General features: G+C 35.1%; 1 protein-coding gene across 1 annotated transcript in view; it reads right to left on the bottom strand.

Moving 5' to 3' along the window:
- Window positions 1–16412: 16412 nt before the first annotated feature.
- The window catches only part of CCDC172 (coiled-coil domain containing 172), a gene marked incomplete at both ends in the record, with an annotated part of 47307 nt that continues 40706 nt past the window's right edge, over window positions 16413–23013 (bottom strand). Inside the window, 2 exons of the mRNA XM_079713677.1 lie at window positions 16413–16454; window positions 17671–17758. Coding sequence (XP_079569803.1) covers window positions 16413–16454; window positions 17671–17758 — 130 coding nt within the window. The remainder of the gene's footprint in view (window positions 16455–17670; window positions 17759–23013) is intronic.

Here is a 23013-nt window from a genome sequence, read left to right as displayed (position 1 = left end):
AAGGAGACCAGGAAGAGGCAGGAGAGCCAAGCATTGCAGATTTACAGGGAGAAAAAAACCCCAAAAAACTGCTGACAGAGATAGAGATACATCAGTATAATCCACACTTCCCCAGTTTCCACAATATCCTACAGAGGAGTGCAACTCAAAGGTATGAAAAACAAAATAATTATCTTTGGCTCTCAGCCACCAACAATAAAATAGACTTTTGTGACACAACCATAGTTGTATAGTAGTTACTTGCAACTGACAGATCACTAGATCAGATGGTTTCTGACTCAGAGTCTAAATGAGAGAATCAGTTTGTCTATGTTGATATTGGGCAGTGTGTGATTATTTGAACTGTCCTTTGCCTCCAGCATTTAGTCAAGTGGAATGGATGATGTAGATAACAAGGATTATCACTTTGAAGAAAATTGCCATTAAGGCTCACCGGGTTTCTTATTACTCCAGTATCACTTGTCCCATATTTAATTTTTTTTTTTTTTTTTTTTTTTTTTTTTTTTTGCGGTACGCGGGCCTCTCACCGCTGTGGCCTCTCCCGTTGTGGAGCACAGGCTCCGGACACGCAGGCTCACTGGCCATGGCTCATGGGCCCAGCTGCGGATGTGGGATCTTCCCGGACCGGGGCACGAACCCGTGTCCCCTGCATCAGCAGGCGGACTCTCAACCACTGCGCCACGAGGGAAGCCCCCATATTTAATTTTTAAAATCAAAGTCTATCCAGTGAAGACAAGACGACGGGGCCTCGCTCGGCTTCAGCTGTCTCAAGTGAACTGAGAATCCACAGGACAGTCATTAAGGCTGCTCCACCTGTACCTCCCTTCACTTTTTTTTTTTTTTTTTTTTAACAAGTTGGTCTTTGCAAAAAACTATGGAGTTACCAGGGTTGTTTTCTGCCATGGATGCTGAGGAATCCAACTTTCAAATACCCAGTACAGTGTGCAGATGGGCCAACAGCTCTGGAATGGCCAACTGGAAGATGTTTCCCCCAAGGAACTAAATAACACCAGAACCTTTAAAGTATTTCTCAGACTTAACTGAATATTCAATGTTTATTTGAATTTTGTTCATTGAATTTTGTTCAATGAACAAAATCCAGTGTTCAATATTTTTTTAATTATGGTGAATTATAATTAATGATAAAATCTATCATTTTAACCATTTTAAAGTACATAGTTCAATGGCATTAAGTACACTAACATTGTTTTGCAGCCATCACCACCATCCATTTCAAGAACTTCGAAACCCAGACTGAAACTCTGTACCCACTAAACATTAACTCCCCTGTAATGTGGAGCATCATTTCATACACTTACTTTCCATCTGAATATCTTCTTTGGTGAGGTGTCTGTTTAGGTCTTTGGCTCATTTTTCAATTGGGTTGTTTGCTTTCTTGTTGAGTTTTAAGAGTTCTTTGTATGTTTCTTACTCCCACCCCTGCCTCTGCCTCAGGTAACCACTGTTTTATTTTTCACTGTGGATTAGTTTTACCTGGATATGAACTCTATATAAATGAATTATACAGTATGTACTCATTTGAATCTGCCTTCATACAATACCTGTGAGACTCTGCTGTATTGTTGCATGTAACAGCAGTTCATTCATTCAGTGTACCAAACACTTTATTGTATGTATACAACCAATACTATTCCAGATATTGGTAATTTGTGTTTCCTCTCTTTCTTGATCAGGCTTGTTGAGGTATATCAACTTTAATACTCTCTCAAAGGATCAACTTTTTTGTTTGTTTTTTTTGTTTTGTTTTGTTTTTTTGCGGGCCTCTCACTGTTGTGGCCTCTCCTGTTGCGGAGCACAGGCTCCGGACGTGCAGGCTCAGCAGCCATGGCTCACGGGCCTAGCCGCTCCGCGGCATGTGGGATCTTCCCGAACCGGGGCACGAACCCGTGTCCCCTGCATCGGTAGGTGGACTCGCAACCACTGCGCCACCAGGGAAGCCCAGGATCAACTTTTGACTTTGTTGATTTCTTCCTATTTATGTCTACACACACATGCAAGTTCCACATCACAGGTTTTTAAACTGTTATTGTACTATGTTTTCTAAATCTCTTTTTTTTTTTTACTTAACAATATATCATGGATGTTTTCCAAAATTGATAACATAGATATTTCTCAATTTTTAATAGTTGCACAGTATGCCCTTGATTCCATATTTAGGCCAATTTCAAATTTTTTAAAACTATAAATGATGCTGTATTCTTGTTCACAAACATTCACACAACCCATGCTGATACCCTGTGGTACCTGCTAAGTTATAAATTATGAAATTAAAATGTTGATAGATTCTCCAAAAATATTCATGCCCTCTCCCTCTAATTTCACCATTACTGGCATAATCTTTGTTTAATTTTTGCCAATTTACAGAAAAAATTGTATCTTGTTTTTATTTTCATTTCTTTAGTTATAAATGAGCATCTTTTCATATATTCACCTTTGTATCTTTTTCTATTAATTATTAATATCCCTTGCCCATTTTTCTGTTACCTTTTATAATTTTTTGAAGTTCTCTCTGTATTACTCATGTTAACCCTTCACTTATCACTTGTTGCAACTGTTTTCCCAGTTTTGTGTGTGCACATGTGTGTATGTCTGTGTATTGGATGTCTTTTGTTAAATCAATATTTGAGACGTAATTCACATACAACAAAATGCACAGATGTTGAGTGGACAGTTTGATGAGTTTTGTCAAAGGTAAACACCCACATAACCACCAACCAAACCGAGGGATAGAACAATTTCAACACTCCAGAATGTTTCTCATGCCTCCTTGCAGTCATTTCTTGCTCTTTTAAGTATTAGAATTAGATAGACGTCTATAAAGTTTCTGGCATAGCGCCCAGTACATAGTAGGCATTCAATGCATGAAATTGTTATTATTAATCCTCTCCTGGGAATGGCTGATACAATGAGCCTACCTCATCTGCCTGCACTACTGAAGTCCTTTGGGAAGCTAACGGCTTCATTTTCTCTACACTTCTGACGTAGGTGAGACTCCTCCCCTGCCCCACACCAGTCATGGAGGACCACTGCTTTCTTATTACCACATTCCACTAACAAACCAGCTCAACTTAAATTCAATAACAAATTCAGCTAAAACTCCAGAAAACTGAGGTTTAATTACTCTAATCCAACTCACACTAAAACATTGATACCATTTTCCATGACAAGCATCAGAAAATAATTTAAATTCTTATGACTCATCCTTGAGAACAAAATGTCCTCAGACAATGGAACACAGGTATAATATGTGTTGGTCGGCCTTGTAGTCACCGTCTCATGCTCCCTGGATGACAAATAATGTACCCTGGACAAGAAATGAAGAATGTTGATGGTATTTATTGTATTCCCTATGCACCTTATGCCACAAGGAAAAGGTTTTGGTGAACTATCTTGCTTGGTTTGAGCCCATAGGCTTCAATGATATAAAGAATTCTGCAGGTGCTGTTAGATAAGACAGGTACCTTTTACTGGGTTGGCCAGAAAGTTCGTTCGGGTTTTTCCGTAAGATGTTGAAGAATCACAGGTTCTCTGTGAACCCAGATGAAAAAGTGGGTAGAGCTCTCATAAGGAATCAAGACGGTGTGAGATCTGACAATTAACTACACTTGCAAAACAGGCTCTTTGAGTGAGAGACTCTAATCACTCCTATATACTCTCCTAAGTCTTCTGTCTACCAATGACACCTTTCTTTGACCCAGATTAATTAAGCCCAAAACAGTTTTCTGTCACTGAAACTGGTCTGCCACTGGGAGAAGCAGAAAGCTGGGTGAATATTAGCCATACAATGATGTGTATCATTATATGTTTTATCCCATCTTCAAGCAGCCTCATCTAAAATTTTAACAAAAACAGCTAAATTATTCAACAAATATCAATTAACCACTTACTAAAAGTTTTTACCCAGTCTTGTATTCTTAGTACATAGCACTGAGTCTGGCACAATTGTTGATGTTTAATAAACATTTGATGAATGAATAAATGAATGGACGAAATTAGGTGCTGGGCAGTATGGACATTTTTTTTTTTTTTTTGCGGTACGCGGGCCTCTCACTGTTGTGGCCTCTACCGTTGCGGAGCACAGGCTCCGGATGCGCAGGCCCAGTGGCCATGGCTCACGGGCCCAGCTGCTCCACGGCATGTGGGATCTTCCCGGACCGGGGCACAAACCCGTGTCCCCTGCATCGGCAGGCTGACTCTCAACCACTGTGCCACCAGGGAAGCCCAATATGGACATGTTTTAATCCTTACTTTTCTTGACAGAAGTTGAACTAGTTGCCCATTTTTTCCTTCTTGAAAGCTCTATTCCTAGGCTTCCTTACGTCACACTCTCCTGTTTTTCTCTCCTATCGCAGGGCAATTCTCACTGTTCTTTGCTGGCTCCTCCTCCTCTACTTGACCCTTAAATTTTGGTAGTTCTTCCAGAGTCTGTCTTAGGCCTTCTTCTAAGCCTGCTCACTTTCCCCAGGCCATTTCATCCATCTCCTCAGACAACACACTCCTGTTTTGTTTTTTAAGCTAGTTTGAGTTGAATATCTGGTCTTTTGCAGGTAAAAAGTGTCCCAGCTTATTCAGTGTTACATAAATATCTATTAAAAAGTATACTAGGTTATCAGGCAGAAAACATGAGACAATATTGTAGGTCAAACGTAAGCGAAGGAGGAAATTAATATTTGGACAGCTTGATTTAACCTTTCTTAAAAATGGAGAAGCGTATATACATTTCTGTTCTCAGCAGCCCACAGATGCAAGGTTTTTGATGTCTCTTAAAGCACCTATCTTAAGGCTCCTTCTTCATCCCTAAAATTGTCATACATAAGAATCACGGTACATTATAAAGGAACGATTTGTCCAATTTTGTTCAAAGAAGGCTATGCATCTTATTTATGCTCTGAACAAAAAGATTCAAAGTAATGTTACAGAACTTATTCATTATATCTATATTAAGCTATTAGAATCAACCCTTAAACCAACCATTATGATGTCATTCTTCTTGACAAGCGCCAGGAAACAATTCCTATTCTTAATTTATAACCAAAAGATTTGCATAACCTATATTATATTCAAACAACATGCTTATGACTAGAGCACTGCCAACTCATGAGGACATGATTTCACTACCTCTTGTGCATTATCAGATTACACATTGAATTAGATCTTCTCAACTTGTCTTGTGTAATTTTGATGTTGCAACTTTTCCATACACACAAAACCTCATTTTTGTTGCTTAATATAATTCAAACATAGTCTATCTTTGACAATCTTATTTCTGGCATACCTATCTCTTTTTTTTAATTGGAAATCCAAAATTTATACACTGAAGAATTTATATAACAAAGATATGAAAAGGGCCATCAATTGGCTTTTGTAACTCTAAAACCTAGGTTTTAACTTAACTTTAGCAGTTGCTAAAATGCACTAATTTACAGAGGTTCATAAACTTAATCAAAACTACTGCTCAAATTTTAGTTATATCTGAAGATCCTACTAAATTTAAACAATATGCCCCCTCTAATATTAGAGGGGTGACTAAATGTAAAATTTTAAAAATAGGTATGTCTCACTTCAACTGTAGCCTTGCCTAAATTTCCCATAATCATAGTACTCACTGTCCTAAAATATCCCATATTGGGTATAAATGCTCTAACACAGAGAATAATAAATGAATATCAAAGTAAGTTCTCAGCACTTATAAATTGGCTTGATAAATGAGACTTTATGGACTCCCAGTTAAAATAGTTAATATGACCCAATGCATATTAAAATAGAGCTTTCAAGGATAAAAACTTACTATATAAAACCTAATTAACGAAGGGGTGATCATTCTCACGACTTCTCCATTTAACAGCCCAATTTCACCTGTTCTTAAACCTGGAAAAAAATAAAGGGCATCCCAAGGTGGATTACTACTTAACGCTAGCATCCTATCCATTAAGGCCTCATACTCAATACCCAATATTATTAAACTTACTGACTTCAGTCAACAACTATAAATATTTTGTTCTTATAGATCTGGCTAACATGTTCTGTTCAGTGCCTACTTCAGCAGACTCTCAGCTGCTGTTTGCCTTTACCTCCAAAGGGACATCATGCCTTTTCCAGGCTACCCGTGGGGTACCTGCAAAGTTTTGCTAAAGCACACAATCTTTGCAGACAAGGTCTTAACCATATCCATCTTCCTCCAGGAGCACAGGTATGAGATTACATTGATGACATCCTCCTCCAAGGAGATTCATTTGACACACTCACCTTTCTTTAATAAGAGACAAATCCTGAGGTGTTGCTACAGAGGCCAAATGCAGGCCAGGATTCCAGGGCCACAGGTGGCTACTGCTGTAGGAGCAGAAACTTAAAAAAAAAAAAAGCCTTCCATTCTATAAGGAACAAAAACTCTTCATTCCTTGTTCTAACAAGTCAATGGTCCTTAGACTAGACCCCTCATCACCTATTACCAGTTATACCTAGCCTCCAGCTAAACTAACCAGTCCCTTATCTGCCTTGATCCTATGGAGTGGGGGAGAGGAGATCAAAGGACAAATATACCATGCTTTAATGTTTTTCAAGGTTTTTAGCATTGTTGCATGTGTAGTCATTCAGTCATCTGTTCATTCATTCACTTACGTAATCACTCATTGACAGCTGACAGTGCTGGGTCCAGTGCTCGGCCCTGGAGTATGGACAGTGGATGAAGCACCACTTCTCTCTCTAGGAGCTCAGTTACCATTTGAAGGCTCTTCTCAAAAGAGGCAATGAAAAGGAAAGATGCTAGTTGTTTTTCCTCAGTTTTTAGTTTTATCCAAGTTATAACTTAAAAAGTCAAATTCTTCTATACATTTCTGCTTCTATCTAGTCATGACAGAGTAATGGGCACTGGACTTGCTATCCCACTGAAAACAAGGAGAAAATGGGACAAAGTATATGAGACAACTTTTTCAGGCACTGAGGACAGGCAGAGCAGAATCACAGCCTCTGAGACAGGAACCACAGGTAGGTGAGCCTGGGGCAATTTTGCTTCTGTTGCACAGAGAGTTAAGTCCCAAGTAGAGAGAGGTGAGATAGGTGGTTTTCCTGAGCTGAGAAGGCACAGACTCAAGTTCCAGGTAGCCAAAGCAGCTATAATTTGTGGGGCGGGCTACCTAAGAGGAGGCTTCTACCCAACAGGGTGGGAGAAGAGGCCTGAGTTGGGGGTGCAGGGTAAGAAGTAGGGGTGGGGTTAAGACCTTCAGGAAAGCCACGCCTTAGTATAGAGACCACACCCTAGAGTAAGAGCCCTGCCCTAAAACTAAGTTCATAATGAAAATTGAACCGCCCAAACAATAAAACCAAGACCAACAAGATCAAAAGAATTTCCTAGTAATCTAAATGACTGTTGGGATAAAATGAAACACTCTTTAAAGGAAGATGTCATAATCAAAATTCATTACAATGTTATCACACACAATATCAAGCATAAAATTTTAAACACTGAGGTGTATACATATAATAAAATACTTGGTACGCTGAATGACTGAACTGAGGTTATATGCAACAACACAGGTGAATCTAAAAGACATTGTGTGAGGCCAGAATCAAGGGAGTACACACTGTATAATTCATTTATATAAAGTTCAAGTGCAGGCAAAACTAATCTACAGTAAAAAAAATAAAATAAAATAATCAAAACAGTGTTTACGTGAGGCAGAGACAGGGGTGGGACTAAGAATTGACAGCAAGGAGACATGGGAAACTCTCAGGAATGATGAAATTGTTCTATCCCTTCCTCTGAGTGGTAGTTACATGGGTGTTTACCTTTGTTAAAACTCATCAAACTGTTCACTTAAAAACTGCATTTTATTGTATGTGAATTACATCTCAAAAATTGATTTAGATTTAAAGAAAAAAAAAACAACGGCAAAGAAAAATATAGAACCACGTTTTATATAGCAACACTGAGTTTTTTTCATGCAAGTCAGGGAGGAATTTTTTACTTAGAAAAAACAGGTACATTTATTGAAGTCTTCATAAGTTGATTTACACTGCCTTGAAAGAAGTGACTGTTAAATTTTAGGAACTTTGGAAGCCAGCTGTTAAACTACTGTTAGCTCAAAATTGGCCATGGTAGAAGTTTTTACAACACATTACAAATCAGGCCTCCCCAAACCCACTCCCACCCCAAGAGCTGGTTTATTAGCACACGACTGGATTTATGATTTATATTAAAATAAAGATCTGCTTTGCATGTCATGTCTAGAGTTATGGTCAATAAACAAAGCAAACTTTCCAAAATATAGTTCTACAAAGATTATTTGTAATAATGGAGACTATCAATACCTCCATCCCTGCTCCCCTTTTCACCACTGCTCCCAAGCAATGATTTCAATTCTTTTGGCTGTTTACTTTTGGATTTGCCTTCATGTCACTAAATGATACGCTCATGCTGCTACTTATTTTTTCAGTTTTGGCATTATCTACTGATTTCCCAATATGGAAGATATGAATTTAGTCTTCTTTTCCACAAAACACCTGCCACCATCAAAAACACATTTCACACCACTCCCATCCTTGCAACATTGTGTTATACTTTTAGTTAGATCAATATTCAGTATTTACACTAATATGGTTATGAAAATATCCACAGCTGATCTGTCTAGTATTATGATTAGTATTACTTTTCCTTCCTTGCACAACTTTTTGTTTTCCCTGGAGTTAGTGATATCCTTGTGGTTTGCTTCTTTCATTTGCTTAGTTTTCTATGCACTTATCACTGATTTATACCAAAAAATTTATCCCAATTGTTTAAAATTTCTCTCAATAGTTCCAACATATCAGGTATTCTAGCAATTTAATCTTCTTGGAAACATCTCTCTGGAGGCTGCTCTCATTTGCACTGACTGCTCTCTAGGCTGGTACACAGTTATGATTCCTGAATTTGCCTTCCCCATATCTGTGAGATTCTCATCACCTCTCTTGTGAATTGTTAAACCAACTGTTGGATTGTTCATCCAAGTATCGCTGTTGTTGTTCCTTAAGCACAAGGACCACATCTTAGTCACCTATGCCACAACTATCATGATATCCTGATTAGTAGGTGCTAATTTTTCACTTTAAAATATAGGGAGAGATAGTCAAACTGACTGTATGTAAATGATAAGAAGGTTATACTTATTTGGACATTTTAATTTAGAGTTGACAAAAGCACAAAGAATATGTCCATCCCTACTAATATAATTTATAAAATATTTTGAGAAAGAGGCAAGTAACTCAAAGCAAATCCGTTTGTGTAAGAAATATGCTATATGAGTACATACTATGTGTCAGGCATTGTTTGAGGCACTGGGGAGATTGCAGTGAACAAGAGACAAAAATCCCCTACATTCTAGTTGGAACGATAGACGGTGAATATGACGGAATTCATAAATAAGTAAAATATATCAGATAAGTGCTAAGAGACAAATAAAGCAGAAAAGAAAGATGGGAAGTATCAGGGAGCCTACACCAGGGCAGTAGCCATGGTATAATGAGGAGAGGTTCCAGATTCTGCATATATTTTGAAGGTACAAACAACAGGATTTGCTGATGGATTGGACACAAGAAGTACTGTAAAATATTCAACTATTAGGATATTCTTGGAGTCAACAGACATTCAGCCCAATTTCCCTTCATCAACAGCACTGCACTAGGAAATACTCCAATCACTTAATTCATGAAACAACATGAATTCTGACATCATGAATTCTATAGATGTTAAATGATAAGGAGATAGGAATTTTTAAGTAAGGCTTTAAAGGAAACACATACCTGGTGATAAATCTGATTGGCAGGTCAATTACCAAAGATCCTAAGTAGAATGACTTCACTTTATTTGATGGACCAATAATTCATGAATGAATATTTGAAGACTAAAGACAAAGACTAAATAATCAAGATTAACACACCCAGAGGTTATATAAATAATCAACAACTTAACATCAACTTCTCATGTGGTCTCAGGGTGAAAGTCTGTTACTTATATTTTTTAATTCAAAAATAAAGAAAGTGTGTTGATTAACCAATAAGGCTGTTTTAAGTTTAGCAAAAGTAAAAACAGTACTGTAATGTTACTGAAATTTCACTTTTATGTCCCTTAAACTTTATATTTTCTCAAGGGTACATGTGATACTAATTTGAAAATAAGCATCAAATACATTGTATTTGAAAATTATGTATGGAGCAATTGGAAAATATATAGAGAGAGAAATTTTAAATTTATACCTACATAAATGGGGAAGGAAGGAGGGAAGAAGGAAAGGAAGGAAGGAAGGGTCACTCTTGCAATTTTATCATCTTGTTCAAGGTGGTACCAGAGAAATCCAGCAGATGGCATTCATACATTTTTCTAAATATGATGCTGAATTAAAAACAGAATTGTTTAAACTTTGTATTTCAGACAAGACCGAATAAATCACAGTTGAAAGCAAACACATTTCAAAATTTTCTATTACCATGGAGAAATAATGCTTTTAAGCTACTCTAATGCACATTCATGGCTTGTAAGCAACTTATAATTTTCACTTCCTATTCTAGCAGCTGGTGGAAAGTAAGCATTCATAATCATTACCTGCCAATCAACAGCTTGATAATAGAAAGCTGTAAGTTGCCATTGAGAGACTCACAAACTTTTCCCATGATGGAATATGGGATCATTATTTTCTTCCAGTCTCTTTTCAATGCTTTTATTGGTTATTCTATATAGATGGGTTCTGAAATTAGGAAACATTATTACTACCATTTTCAACTAAGTAAACAGAGGCTCAGAAAGATTAAGAAAATTAGGGGATATGGTAACTCAACCAAGAAAGAGAATCAAAAACAAATGAACCCAGTTTCTTTAACTGGATAATCAATAAATCCTCAATTAATAAATATGGGTTAAATGAACAAGTTAATTCAAGTCATACTTCAACGCACATTGAACACTTCCTGTATGCTGACACTGTTCCAGGCTCTGAAAAAAAGTGGTGCATAAGACAAATAATATCCCTGCTCTCATGGAACTTGTGGTTTAGTAGTGATAAATAGAAACAAACAAACAAGAAAGAGATAGTATGAAGAGAATTAAACTATAGTGTGTGATAATGTGATGATGTGAATACTTTAGACTGACTGTTTAAAGGAAGGCTTCTCCCAGGAGGTGACATTTCAGCTGATACCTGGACTACAGGAACAGACAGCCATACAAAGATCAGGAGGAGGAGCATCCCAGGCAGAGGGAACACAGCTTCCAAAATGATCCCAAGGCTAGAGTGAGTCGGACCTATTTGGGGAGCAGAAAGAACGGCAGTGCGGCTAGACAGGAACGTGCAAGGAGGAGAGTGCATGACGTGAGTTCCAAGAGGTAGCTAGGAGCCAGGATGAATGGATGCAAGAATGGATGGAAGAAACAACAGATAGGGAAAAGAAAGAAAGAAGAAGAGTGCGACTTTTAGGTTAATCAGAGATTCTTTTACATGTTGATCTTTCTGGAAGTTCTCCATTAGTCCATATTCCTGCCTTAGCAGGTACTGAAAAAATGAATATAACTCTTACTATTTGATATTTTAAGAAGATGCCATCCCTCAGGTTAGCACCTTAAATTATCAATGACCACAGGGTAGCACTGAAAAAAAAATCTGCAGAAAATGTGAAGTAGGGTGAATAGGTATTAATTTCAAGAGATACCCAGAAGGTGAATTTTCAATAGTACTTGATTTGAGTCTGTTTTGTACTGATTTGCCTCTTTCTTCTCATGGAGTGTAAAGGATATTCTTAATTAATTCAAGATTCATTCACTGATTCTGATTAATCAATGTTTTCTGGTACCAAAAGAGTGATTTAAATAATTCTCAAATTTCTCTTATCTTCTAATATTTACCTGCTGTGTAAAAGTTTATTGTAAGCATATTTTCAAAAGCAACGTATTTTTAAGATTTTTGGAACTGAAGCCCAAGTAATTAAACAGTAAATAAAGAGGCCCACTGCCCTCTGTGACCTCACACGAACCAGATCATTAATCAAAATCTCAGTTCCTCCTGAAAAAAACTGGGATATATGCTTGGTCTCCAACTAGAATCTCAATAGAGAACTTTGATTTTATTGGATAAAAATATTTTTATAAATATAACCTTCATTTTATAAATTTTAATTGGCACCAGATTTTAGAGGTGACATTACACTGACTCTATGATTGCTCTCATGTCACCCATGCCCAACCAGGAGCTTCTTTGTCTAAAGTCACGAAAGCTGCCAACATCATGTCATGGTGGTTTGAATTTACACTTTCTCTCAGCAATCACAAAGCCCTATCCAGAAATATTTATTAGTAATTGTATTTGCACCTATTAAACGTAGATCGAGAGGATTTTATTTTAACAAGATTTTATTTACCAACTAATTAGAATGACAATTTATTACAAGTATGACAATAATTAACTTAGAATTAACAGAATAGTATATAGCTTTTCTGGTTGTAAGAAAAAAATAAAATCATTTTTCTCCCCCGCTATGGGCCTCATTTTGCACAGCTACTTATATCAGTCATTGTTATTAATTTCACATTTTTATTTACTCTTTATTTTCCCAGACATTTGAATTCTGCTGCTGTCAATTTCACAAAGGTCTTTTAAAGATAAATTCGCTATGTATCAAAAGCAGTTGTTTAAATAAGCATTCGGTTCTGACAGCTTTGCTCTTGATACTTTTCATAGCAGCAGCTAGGAGAGCATTTTACCACCAGTCATGGTTTTCTTTGTTATGCTTTCTTTTTTTCCTCCAATCAAAGTAAATATGTTCTTACAAACAGCATTACCCTAAAAAATTTTCCTCATGTTTAATGAATGTGACCCTCAGTACAATGAATAACAACAAAATCCCGATTTTCCCTAAGAGACAAGAGAGTTATCACATTATTTCATTCATATATTAGTCAATGCTGTCTCAGTATTATTCTTTTGTCAAATGTCAAGTTAATAAGAAAATAAAGCTTCTTCACTGGTATGATGATTTTATCGTTAACAGGCCAAGCAAAAACTTATTTAAACTTGAATATACAATGTTTAGAAAGCACAAATGCAACTAATAATGCATTTCCTACCTCCAACATTTTCAAAGATAACTTCATTCTTCCCACTCTTCCATTAAAAGAAAAATCTGTTGTCTTAAGATAAAAGGGCCACAAAACTCCGAGACCTAATCCCTGCTTCAGGTTAATGACAAAAAATATTTTTCATTTTTAGTTCACATCTTGAAACAAATTCCTGTGACAGAAAATGCTCTGAACTAGACTCTGAAAGGCAAATGTATTTGCTTAAGTTTTTCAGGATGACAAAGGAGAGAAGAGGAGTCAAGAAACATCAAAGTTGAACTAAAATAATCTGCTTCAGATATTAAAATATTTTTTAGTATAATGAAAACTTTAAATAGCAAATTTCATACTATAAGTAAATATTTGAATGACAGAACACCTTACCCTTCTACACCCAGGATTAAAAACCATATCATATTTATTTCTAATCATGTCACTGAACTGCTACTGTTTTCTGGACTGCAAATAAATGACTTATTCATAACAATGTGACACAGTTATGTATGATTGATTGGTATGAAATAGAAAGGGACTTTGTCCTCAGCATAGATTAGAACAGGGCCCGTCTAGTGCATGTTGTCTGTCTATCTGCAGCTAGCCAACTGAATTACTGATTGTCCTTCTGGTAAAAGACTCAATAGATTTTTCTCAGCATAATTTCTACTCTACAATAAATTACCAAATCTCAATTGACTCTGTTTTAGAGTCATTTCTAGATTCCAATTCATTACAATACAATGACTTCAAACTTATCTTGGACTTTAAGAATCTCATCATGGTTTTTCAAGTTTCAAGAGAAAAAACATAGGCAATGTGCTCCTCAATTTTTGTTTCTTTTACAGAAGAAAACACTACTATTGATGAAACAATGAGTACTTTAGAAATCTTCCTGACTGTACACACTTTAAAACTTTTACTTTTCTTTGCTTTTTCCTCCCATTTCAATAATTAGGCCAGGGAATAAAGAAAGGAATTTCCAGTCCAGTGGTCATGCTCTACATCCTATAATTTTGTTGCTGTTTTTCCCCTAGCCAAATAGCTCCATTAATCAGCAGGAAAAATATGCAGCAAACTATCTATACATCCTAGTATTATATAACCCCAGTGGAAGGCTGATAATTAGGAAGTTGCTTCTGAAAGAACTTCCATTAGAGTAAAGAACTATGGTGGCAAGCCAGGAACCTCAGAGATGTATCAGTGTTACTCTGGGTTAGTTAGGCTTTGGTTATAACTAAGTATAGGGAAAATTTAATGAATTTATTTAATGAATGAGCATTCATTTAAAAATTGCCTTTTTATATAGCCAAAGTCTTACTTCCAGAGCAAAGTCAGTCTGAGACACACTTTTACTTAGATAATTTCAGTTATTTTTCCTACTTAAGAGTTTTATGAATTACTAATTCTTAAAAAAACTAAAAACAGACCTAATCTGCTGATATACTGACAGTGTAGCTTCGTACACTGCAATTTCTATTGATTGTTGTATTTCCTTTTTTCAGTGAACTTGTGCCTTTGATTACATTGATTCTAATAGTCCCAGTTATTCTGGTTGGTATTACACGGGCAGTGCACTGTATTACTCTACCATGCAGTGCTAAAACAATCATTTGATTGTTTGAAAAAAAATAGTTTAAATCTTAAAATACGCATTTTAAGCATTTTGAAATAATGAAAATACATTATGAACCTCCCATTTTGTCTCAAATTCAATTCATATGAATTCTGATTCATTACTGAATATTAATCTAGATATTCTATATGATGTGAAGACATGACAAGACTGTTATATCAGTAAGAGTTTATTCTGCATATACGCCATTGTGTGTTAGTTGTGCAAATAACTGGCAGATCTCTAATTCACATTGATATTTTAGCTACAAAACCAATAATGAACAAAAATTACTGTGAAAAAGGCTTTACATGTAAACTTAGCCTGCATATTCATGATGTGATACACATTTAATAATAAATATTCAGAAGACTTAGAACTTAGAATGTGGTTAGACAAATGGACTAAAATAAGACAGAACTGAAGTCATGACTAATCCCAGTAACCATTTCCCACTCTGCATTTGCATATAAAACAGACTGCAATTCTCTGGTACCATTCATTGTTTTTCTTCTTAAGCAAAAGTAATTTACTCTTAAATATTTAAAGAATCAAAATAAAAATAACTTTTGAAAATGAAAATTATTTAAACAGATGGCAATTGGTACACATCTCAAAGGAGAGTTTTAACTTTGCTACTTTAAAAAAAAATAAGGATGTAAAGCAACCTATACAAAAAGCTATGCCCAAATAAGACTTGATTTGAAACAAGACTACCTTAACATTAATAGATCTAAGACATTTGTAAACATCTCATATTTGATATTAAACTAATTCAACTAAAATCATAAAAGAAAACATTTGCACTCAGAACTTTGAGTTATATCCTTAAAGTAGCTTTTGTTCCCCTCCCCTGCCTACCACAATTTAGGGCCTTGTTGAATAGTTTCAATACACTTTTTTAAGAAACAGGTGAAAATACACCTTTCTTCCTAGTTAGGACTGCTAACAGCAGAAAGAGATGTGATGTTGGAAATTTGGTGGCAATATCATGATTGATCCAAACGTAAGTACACTGTTTTCAGTTGCAATATTTTAGGCCACCAGCAAAAATGAATCCTGATGGCCATAAGGAGACTATGTACCTCCCCAAGTAGATGACTTATTTCATTCTAACCAACACTGGCATTAGGAAGAAAACTGGCAGGCACAAAGTGCTGGAAAGTGGCTGCAGGTGTCCCAGACTTAAATCTGTAGACACATTTAGAGAAAAGTGGAGAAAGCTGGCTTCTGTAGATGAAAGGCCTCAGAAGGCCTCTGTCAAAAGACAACTTATGATTACAGAAGGATTAAAATGAAAGTAAGCATCTTTGTTGGTGCAAATGGCACTGACAAAATTGGGTCAATAATCTGAGCTTTTCTTCCTACACTTGATTGGATCTGAGGTAAACTGCAAGAACAACATCAGAAAGTACAGATCAGCTTAAGGGTCGGGGCGGGGAATAAGGAGCCCGAGAACACAATATCTGTTTCTCCTTTTTTCTTCCTTTAGAAATAAAATCAAACCACATAAAAACCCTTAAGTTTCAGCAGGTAACAAGACCAAAAAATTATTTTTTTAAGTGCTAATATATCAATTCTAGATATGAACAACTTTGAACATTTTAAACCTCACGTTTTCCACGAGAAATGGATATCATTCATGTATCTACCACAAAGATTTGATATTAAGATGCTTGATCATATCTTTGATAGCTGATCACTTCTCTACAAGTTATCTGTTTCCTGAAGATCTTTCTGTGCCAATGTCTGAAATGAAAACATACAATTATTCATGAGAGAAATGAAATTCTTAATAAAAGAATTACATAAAATTCATGTAAATTTAGCACAACAATAACTCTGGGTATTTCTAAATTTTACTATTGAAAGTTTTTATAAATATATAAATCCTATAAAATATAAATCCTAACATACCTATTGGATAATCTTAAATAAGAAAATATTTCCAGAAAATAAATATGGAAGAAAATGTAGTGTATTAAATTAAAACTGTATTTTAACATACTTTAAAGCTAGCTATATATGTCTTCTATTAAAATAGAGCATGACAAATACTGTGTTCATTTTATAAACAACCGAAGTAAGAGGTTAAAAGCAATCTGAAGTGCTCCCACACAATCTGAAAATAAGTTTCCAATAATTGAATCCAAAGTTCTGGAAATCATAAAAATTTGTAATAAGAAAGTTTTAGGATCAAATATAATCAAAGTATAATTTATGCCCATCAAAAACAAAAAGCTTTTAAGCATTATGATAGTTAAACTTCTTCAGTGCATTAATCCTCTAATAACAGTTTCAGTCAAGGGGATATTGTGAGGTCAGGTTTGAATTTTTTTTAACTTAGTTTGAAATTGTACATATTCTCTTTATATATTGATATAACTTGCCTTATGCAGCATCTAATTCTCCAAGACTCAAAACATTTCACAGATTTATATCATGACCTTAGTTTTGTTTGTTGTTGCTCTTTTGGTGTTTTTTTTTTTTTTTTTTTTTTTTTGGCTGCATTGGGTCTTTGTTGCTGCGCATGGGCTTTCTCTAGTTGTGGCGAGCAGGGGCTACTCTTCCTTGCGGTGAGCGAGCTTCTCATTGCTGTGGCTTCTCTTGTTGCAGAGCATGGGCTCTAAGTGCACGAGCTTTAGTAGTTTTGGCACGTGGGCTCAGTAGTTGTGGCTCGCAGGCTCTAGAGCGCAGGCTCAGTAGTCGTGGCGCACGGGCTTAGCTGCTCCGCGGAATGGGGGAATCTTCCCAGACCAGGGCTCAAACCCGTGTCCCCTGCATTGGCAGGCAGATTCTTAACCACTGTGCCACCAGGGAAGCCCTGTTTTGTTTTTTTGTATCTAGTGCAAATCCATGTGAAGGGCACAATACTAATTCAATGAGATGTATTCCAGTAAAATCATTCTTACCAGTAAGTAAAAAAAAGTGCTGAACAAAAGTTAAACAATCAATTATGGCTTACCAACTGCAAAAATTCTACTTCTGTTTGGAGAGCATCATAAACACTTTGCATGTCATCTTCCTTATAAAGTTCTAATTCTTTTCTAAGTCTGTTTTAAAGGAAAAATTCACTCTATTAATTAGTTCATTAGTAAACTTTTATAATAATTCTTTATTACATGAATAGTGCCAGATTTGCAGCTTCTGTTATCAGAATTTCAAGTTAACACTAAAGAATTTGGAAAGATATTTTAATTCTCTATAATTCTGTAAGGAACCAGCCATTAAAATTAGTCTAGGAAAGATAACTGGAGGAACAAGAATTTGAAAGAAGAAATAAAGCTATCTCGTTTTTCAGGTAATCTGAAAACATACTTGGGAAACCCATGAATCAGTGATAAAACCAACTCAAACAATAAAATAATTCAGTAGGGTGACAAGACACAAAATTAGCAAACAAAAATAAGTAGCCTTCATTGTCACCAGCAATAATTAACATGACTTTTTCATGGATAGGACATCATAAAAATGTTAACTATCCCCAGTTAAATAAAACTTAATTTGATCCTAATAAAAATACTAACACTTTTTTCCCCTGGTGCTAGGCGAATTTGATTCTAAAGTTCATATGAAAAAAAGTAAAAGAACATTCTAGAAAAACCCTTGAATTTTTTTTTCCAAGAAAGCCCTGAAAAAAGAGAAAACAAAGAAAGGTGACTAGCCCTATGAGATATTAAATCATACCATTAATCCTTTATAATTAAAAGAGTGCAGTAGTGGCATATAAATAGAGCAGTGGAACACAGAAGACAGAAATAGCTTAAAAGGGACGGGTGGACATTTAGCATATGCGAAAGGAGCTTCCTCAAACCACTGTAAAAGACTGACTTTTTAATAAGCTGTGTTAGAAAAACCGGATGGCTATGTGCTATGTGGCTATAAATGGACTGTCAAAGCTAAAATTGGCTCTGTATCTCATAGCATACACCAAAATATACTCTAACTGGATCAAAGATTTAAGTGTAAAAAATGAAACTATCTAAGGACAAAGTGAAAGAATAGGGAAATTCCTTTATAAGCTGGTTGTGGCCAAGAACTTTCTCACTATGGCTCAAAATATAAATGAAAAATGAGTATTCAATTCAATTACATTTAAAAAATTGCATAGCAAAACACATGAGTAAAGTCAAAAGATGACAATCTGAGAGAAAATACTTGCCACATACATCACAGATAAAAGTGTAATCTCTCTAATATGTAAAGGGACTTTATAATCAAGGGGAAAAAAGACCAAAACTCTGATTAAAAAATGGGGGAAAGTCATAAACAGTCACTTCACAGAAAAAAGTATAAAAATCATCCCTAAACATTTGAAAAGTGCTTAATATTACTCATGATAAAAATATGGTCAATTTCACTCATAATAAAGACTTGAAAATTTACTACACAGGTATATAATTTCTCATCTATCAGATTGGTAAAACTCCAAAAACTTGATAACACACTTTCTTCATAAGGTTGTGGATAAACAGGTGTACTCAGACATTGATGGGGGAATTTAAAATGGTTAAACTTCAAAGGAGGAGAATTTGGCAGTATATAACAAAACTACATTTATATTTTCTTTTTGACTTTGCCATTCCACATCAGTAATACACCCTATAAAAACAAACAACATATGCACAAAGTTATTGTTGCATTATTATTTGTAATCACAAAATATAGTAAACAACCTGTGTCCACTCTTATGAGACTGGTTGAATAAACTATAGCACATCCATATAATGGAGTATTATACAGTATAAAAAGAATGAAGATAAAGATGAAAAGAAACACAGAAAGGATAAACCAGTAACTAGTGAAAATGGTCACCTACAGTAGTGAGTGAAAATGGGGTGGAATAGATATGGAATGAAATGAAACTCATCTGGGTACATCTTTCTTATATACTTCTGACTTTTGAATCTTGATGATTATTTACATATTTGACAAATAAAATTAAATAAATAAAGTTGAGGAAAAGACCATAAAGTTTAACACAAAATAACAGTTGAGTTAAACACAAACAGAAACAAATAAACCTGTTTTTCAAATTTATAATCACAGATTTAAAAAAAAGAATTAATTCAAGTAATTTTCAAACATAGTAGTCTATAACCCTCAGTGGGATATGTTGTAAGGCAATAAGAATAATAAAGGAATCTTAAATTTTATTTACTACTTTTGTTGTTAGTGAAGGTACACAGCTAGTAATTCTAAAATTATTTTACAAGATTGTAAGAAATGGATAATTACATTGATGTTGTTAAGAACCAGAGTTTTCACTAGAAGAAGGAAGATATACATAGAAAATGGAGGGAAGAGGGAAAAAAAAAACCTGTCATTTTGGATTTGAATGGAAGGGATCAGTATAAAAAAAATCATGATTTAAAAAAATGGTATTTTTATTTCTGTCCGTTTAAAGTATTCAGAAGCAATGACACCCAGTAGTAACGAGCACATCTAGCATGCTAATCTTAGCTTCTAAAACCAGTACCAACTAAAAGACACCAGGACTCCTTGAAATAATTGGTCCCAGGGCTGAGGTAGGTATTATAATATACAAGGTGAGCCTAGAATATTTTGTTGCACAAGAAGGAAGGAAAGTGACCAAAAACTGATGGGAAAATGTCAAAAGACACAAAAATTTAGTTCAAGCGACTGCCTCTAGCCAAATCTGGGACAATTTGAGCATCAAAAATAGTGACAATAATGTATTATAACACATGAAATAACAAAGAAATCCATGAATCCATAGAAAATCTTAAAAAGGAGAAATTAAAAGGATGGGGTAAGAGGAAGGGGAACTTCTGTCTTTTTTCCCCCAGAATTTTACTAGCTAATAAAAGAAGAGGGAATTCCATTATTAGAAAGTTGCCACTTTGCAACCACCAATGTAATAACTGACTCAGGGAAGAATCATTAGTGGACACTAAAATGATTGCATGAAAAGTTATTGGGAAAAAGGCTATGCAAAAGGTCTCAGAGTCATCCCCTATATCACTTAGTAAATATCCATGGAAAAAAATATTTTCTCACTGAAGAAATCTGACAGACACAATCTTATCTAAGGGATCAAACCTAACATAACTGAAAAGGAAACAAACTGACGTTATATACCTTCTGATACAATGCTCTGAGGACACAATATTACTTATATATTATTCTTGCCCAAAATTATTTAACCTGAATCTAATCTCAAAGGAACAAATAAATCTAAATTGAAGGACATTTACAAAACAACTGGCCTAGATTCTTAAAAAAGAAAAAAAAAGAAAATGTAACTATAAAGAATGTACAAAGAACTCATACAACTCAACATCAAAAAAACAAACCACTTGATTAAAAAACAGGCAAAGATCTGAACAGACATTTTTTTTCCAAAGAAGACATACAGATGGCCAACAAGCACATGAGAAGATGCTCAACATCACTAATCACCATGGAAATGCAAATCAAAGCCACAACGGGCTACCACCTCAAACCTGTCAGAATGGCTAAAAGACAACAAGTAACAGTGTTGGCTAGGATGTGGACAAAAGTGAACCCTTATGCACTGTTGGTGGAAATGTAAATTGGTACAGCCACTGGAAAACAGTAGAGAATTTTTCAAAAAATTAAAAATAGAACTGCCATATGATTCCAAACTTGCACTCCTGGGTATTTATCTTAAGAAAATGAAAACACTAATTAGAAAAGATAGATGCACCCCTATATTCATTGCAGTATTATTTACAATAGCTAAGATATGGAAGCAACCTAAGTGCCCATCAATAGATGAATGGATAAAGAAATTGTAGCGTGTGTGTGTGTGTGTGTGTATATATACATATATATATATTCAGCCATAAAAAAATGAAATCTTGCCATTTGCAACAACATGGATGGACCCAGAGGGTATTATGCTAAGTGAAATATGTCAGACAGAGAAAGACAAATATTGTATGATTTCACTTACATGTGGAATCTAAAAAAACAAAACAAATGAGCAAACATGACAAAACAGAAACACAGTTATAGGCATGGAGGTAGTTGACAGACAGGAGGGTGATGGTGGAAGGAAAGAAATAGGTGAAGGAGATTTAGAGGTACAAACTTCCAGTTGCAAAATAAATGCATCACAGGTATGGAATGTACAGTGTGGAGAAAATAGTCAATTACTATGTAATATCTTTGTATGGTGACATAGCATAACTAGACTTATCGTGGTGATCATTTTGATACAGAAATATCAAATCACAGGAAATAATAAAGTACTGCAGGTTAATTATACTTCAAAAACAAACAAACTCATAAAAAAAGAGATCAAATTTGTGGTTACCAGAGGCAGGGTTTGCGGGGAGGGGGAACTGGATGAAGGCAGTCAAAAAGTATAAAATTCCAATTATAAGATAAATAAACACCATGGATATAATGTACAACATGACAAATATAATGAACACTGCTGTATGTTACATATGAAAGTTGTTAAGAGACTAAATCCTAAGAGTTCTCATCACAAGGAAAAAATTTTTTTCTAAAATCCTGCTGAATTTTTTTCTAAAGTCAACAGCATGGGATTTTCTTTCTGAACATTTGAAGATAGAGTGGTTTTGTGAACAGCATGTAATGGAAACAGCACAAAAGTTAATATACACCTGCTACTGAGAGACTCTAAATGCATTTATATGAAGTAGTAAATCAGTGCTGTTGCCTCTTCAGTGAAAAGGTCATCCAGTTAAGTTGGTCACAGAGGTCACATTGATGGTCCTTAGATTTATAAGAAGGTATAAGCACATGATGATGTTAAAATACTTCTAACCTCTCTAAAAGATACACAGAAAAATGTGTATTTACATACGTATTTTTTATTTTACCAAATATGTATAGATACTTTTAAATTATGAGAGTAGGCTATGTTGATTAAATAAAAAACTCAAAACATTACAAAAATGTAAAACATGAGTCTCCTCTCTCATTGTCTTTCTCCAGAAACCCTCAGTGTAACCGGTGTTAAAAGTTTGGCATATATCCTTTCAGAGTTTCCAAGCACACATACACCTGTGCACACGCATGCACGTGTGTGTTTAGCAAAAAGATAGGATCACACGTACTGGTCTGTAGTTTGCTTTATTACTTAGAAAGTACAGACATTTCTCATTAATACATACTAATCAACTTTATTCTTTTTAATGCCAGTGTATGGAGATGCCATATTTTGTAACCTTCCTCCCACTGATGGATGTATGAGTTCTTAAATATTCATAATTAGAAACACTTTTATAAATGTATCCTTAAATACTTGTGGGAGTGTTTGTGTAACATTATTTAGGATAATCATCATTTA

The sequence above is a fragment of the Hyperoodon ampullatus genome, assembly GCF_949752795.1.
Source record: "Hyperoodon ampullatus genome assembly, chromosome: 1".
Lineage (NCBI taxonomy): Eukaryota > Metazoa > Chordata > Mammalia > Artiodactyla > Ziphiidae > Hyperoodon > Hyperoodon ampullatus.
This window is presented reverse-complemented; position numbering and strand designations above follow the sequence as displayed.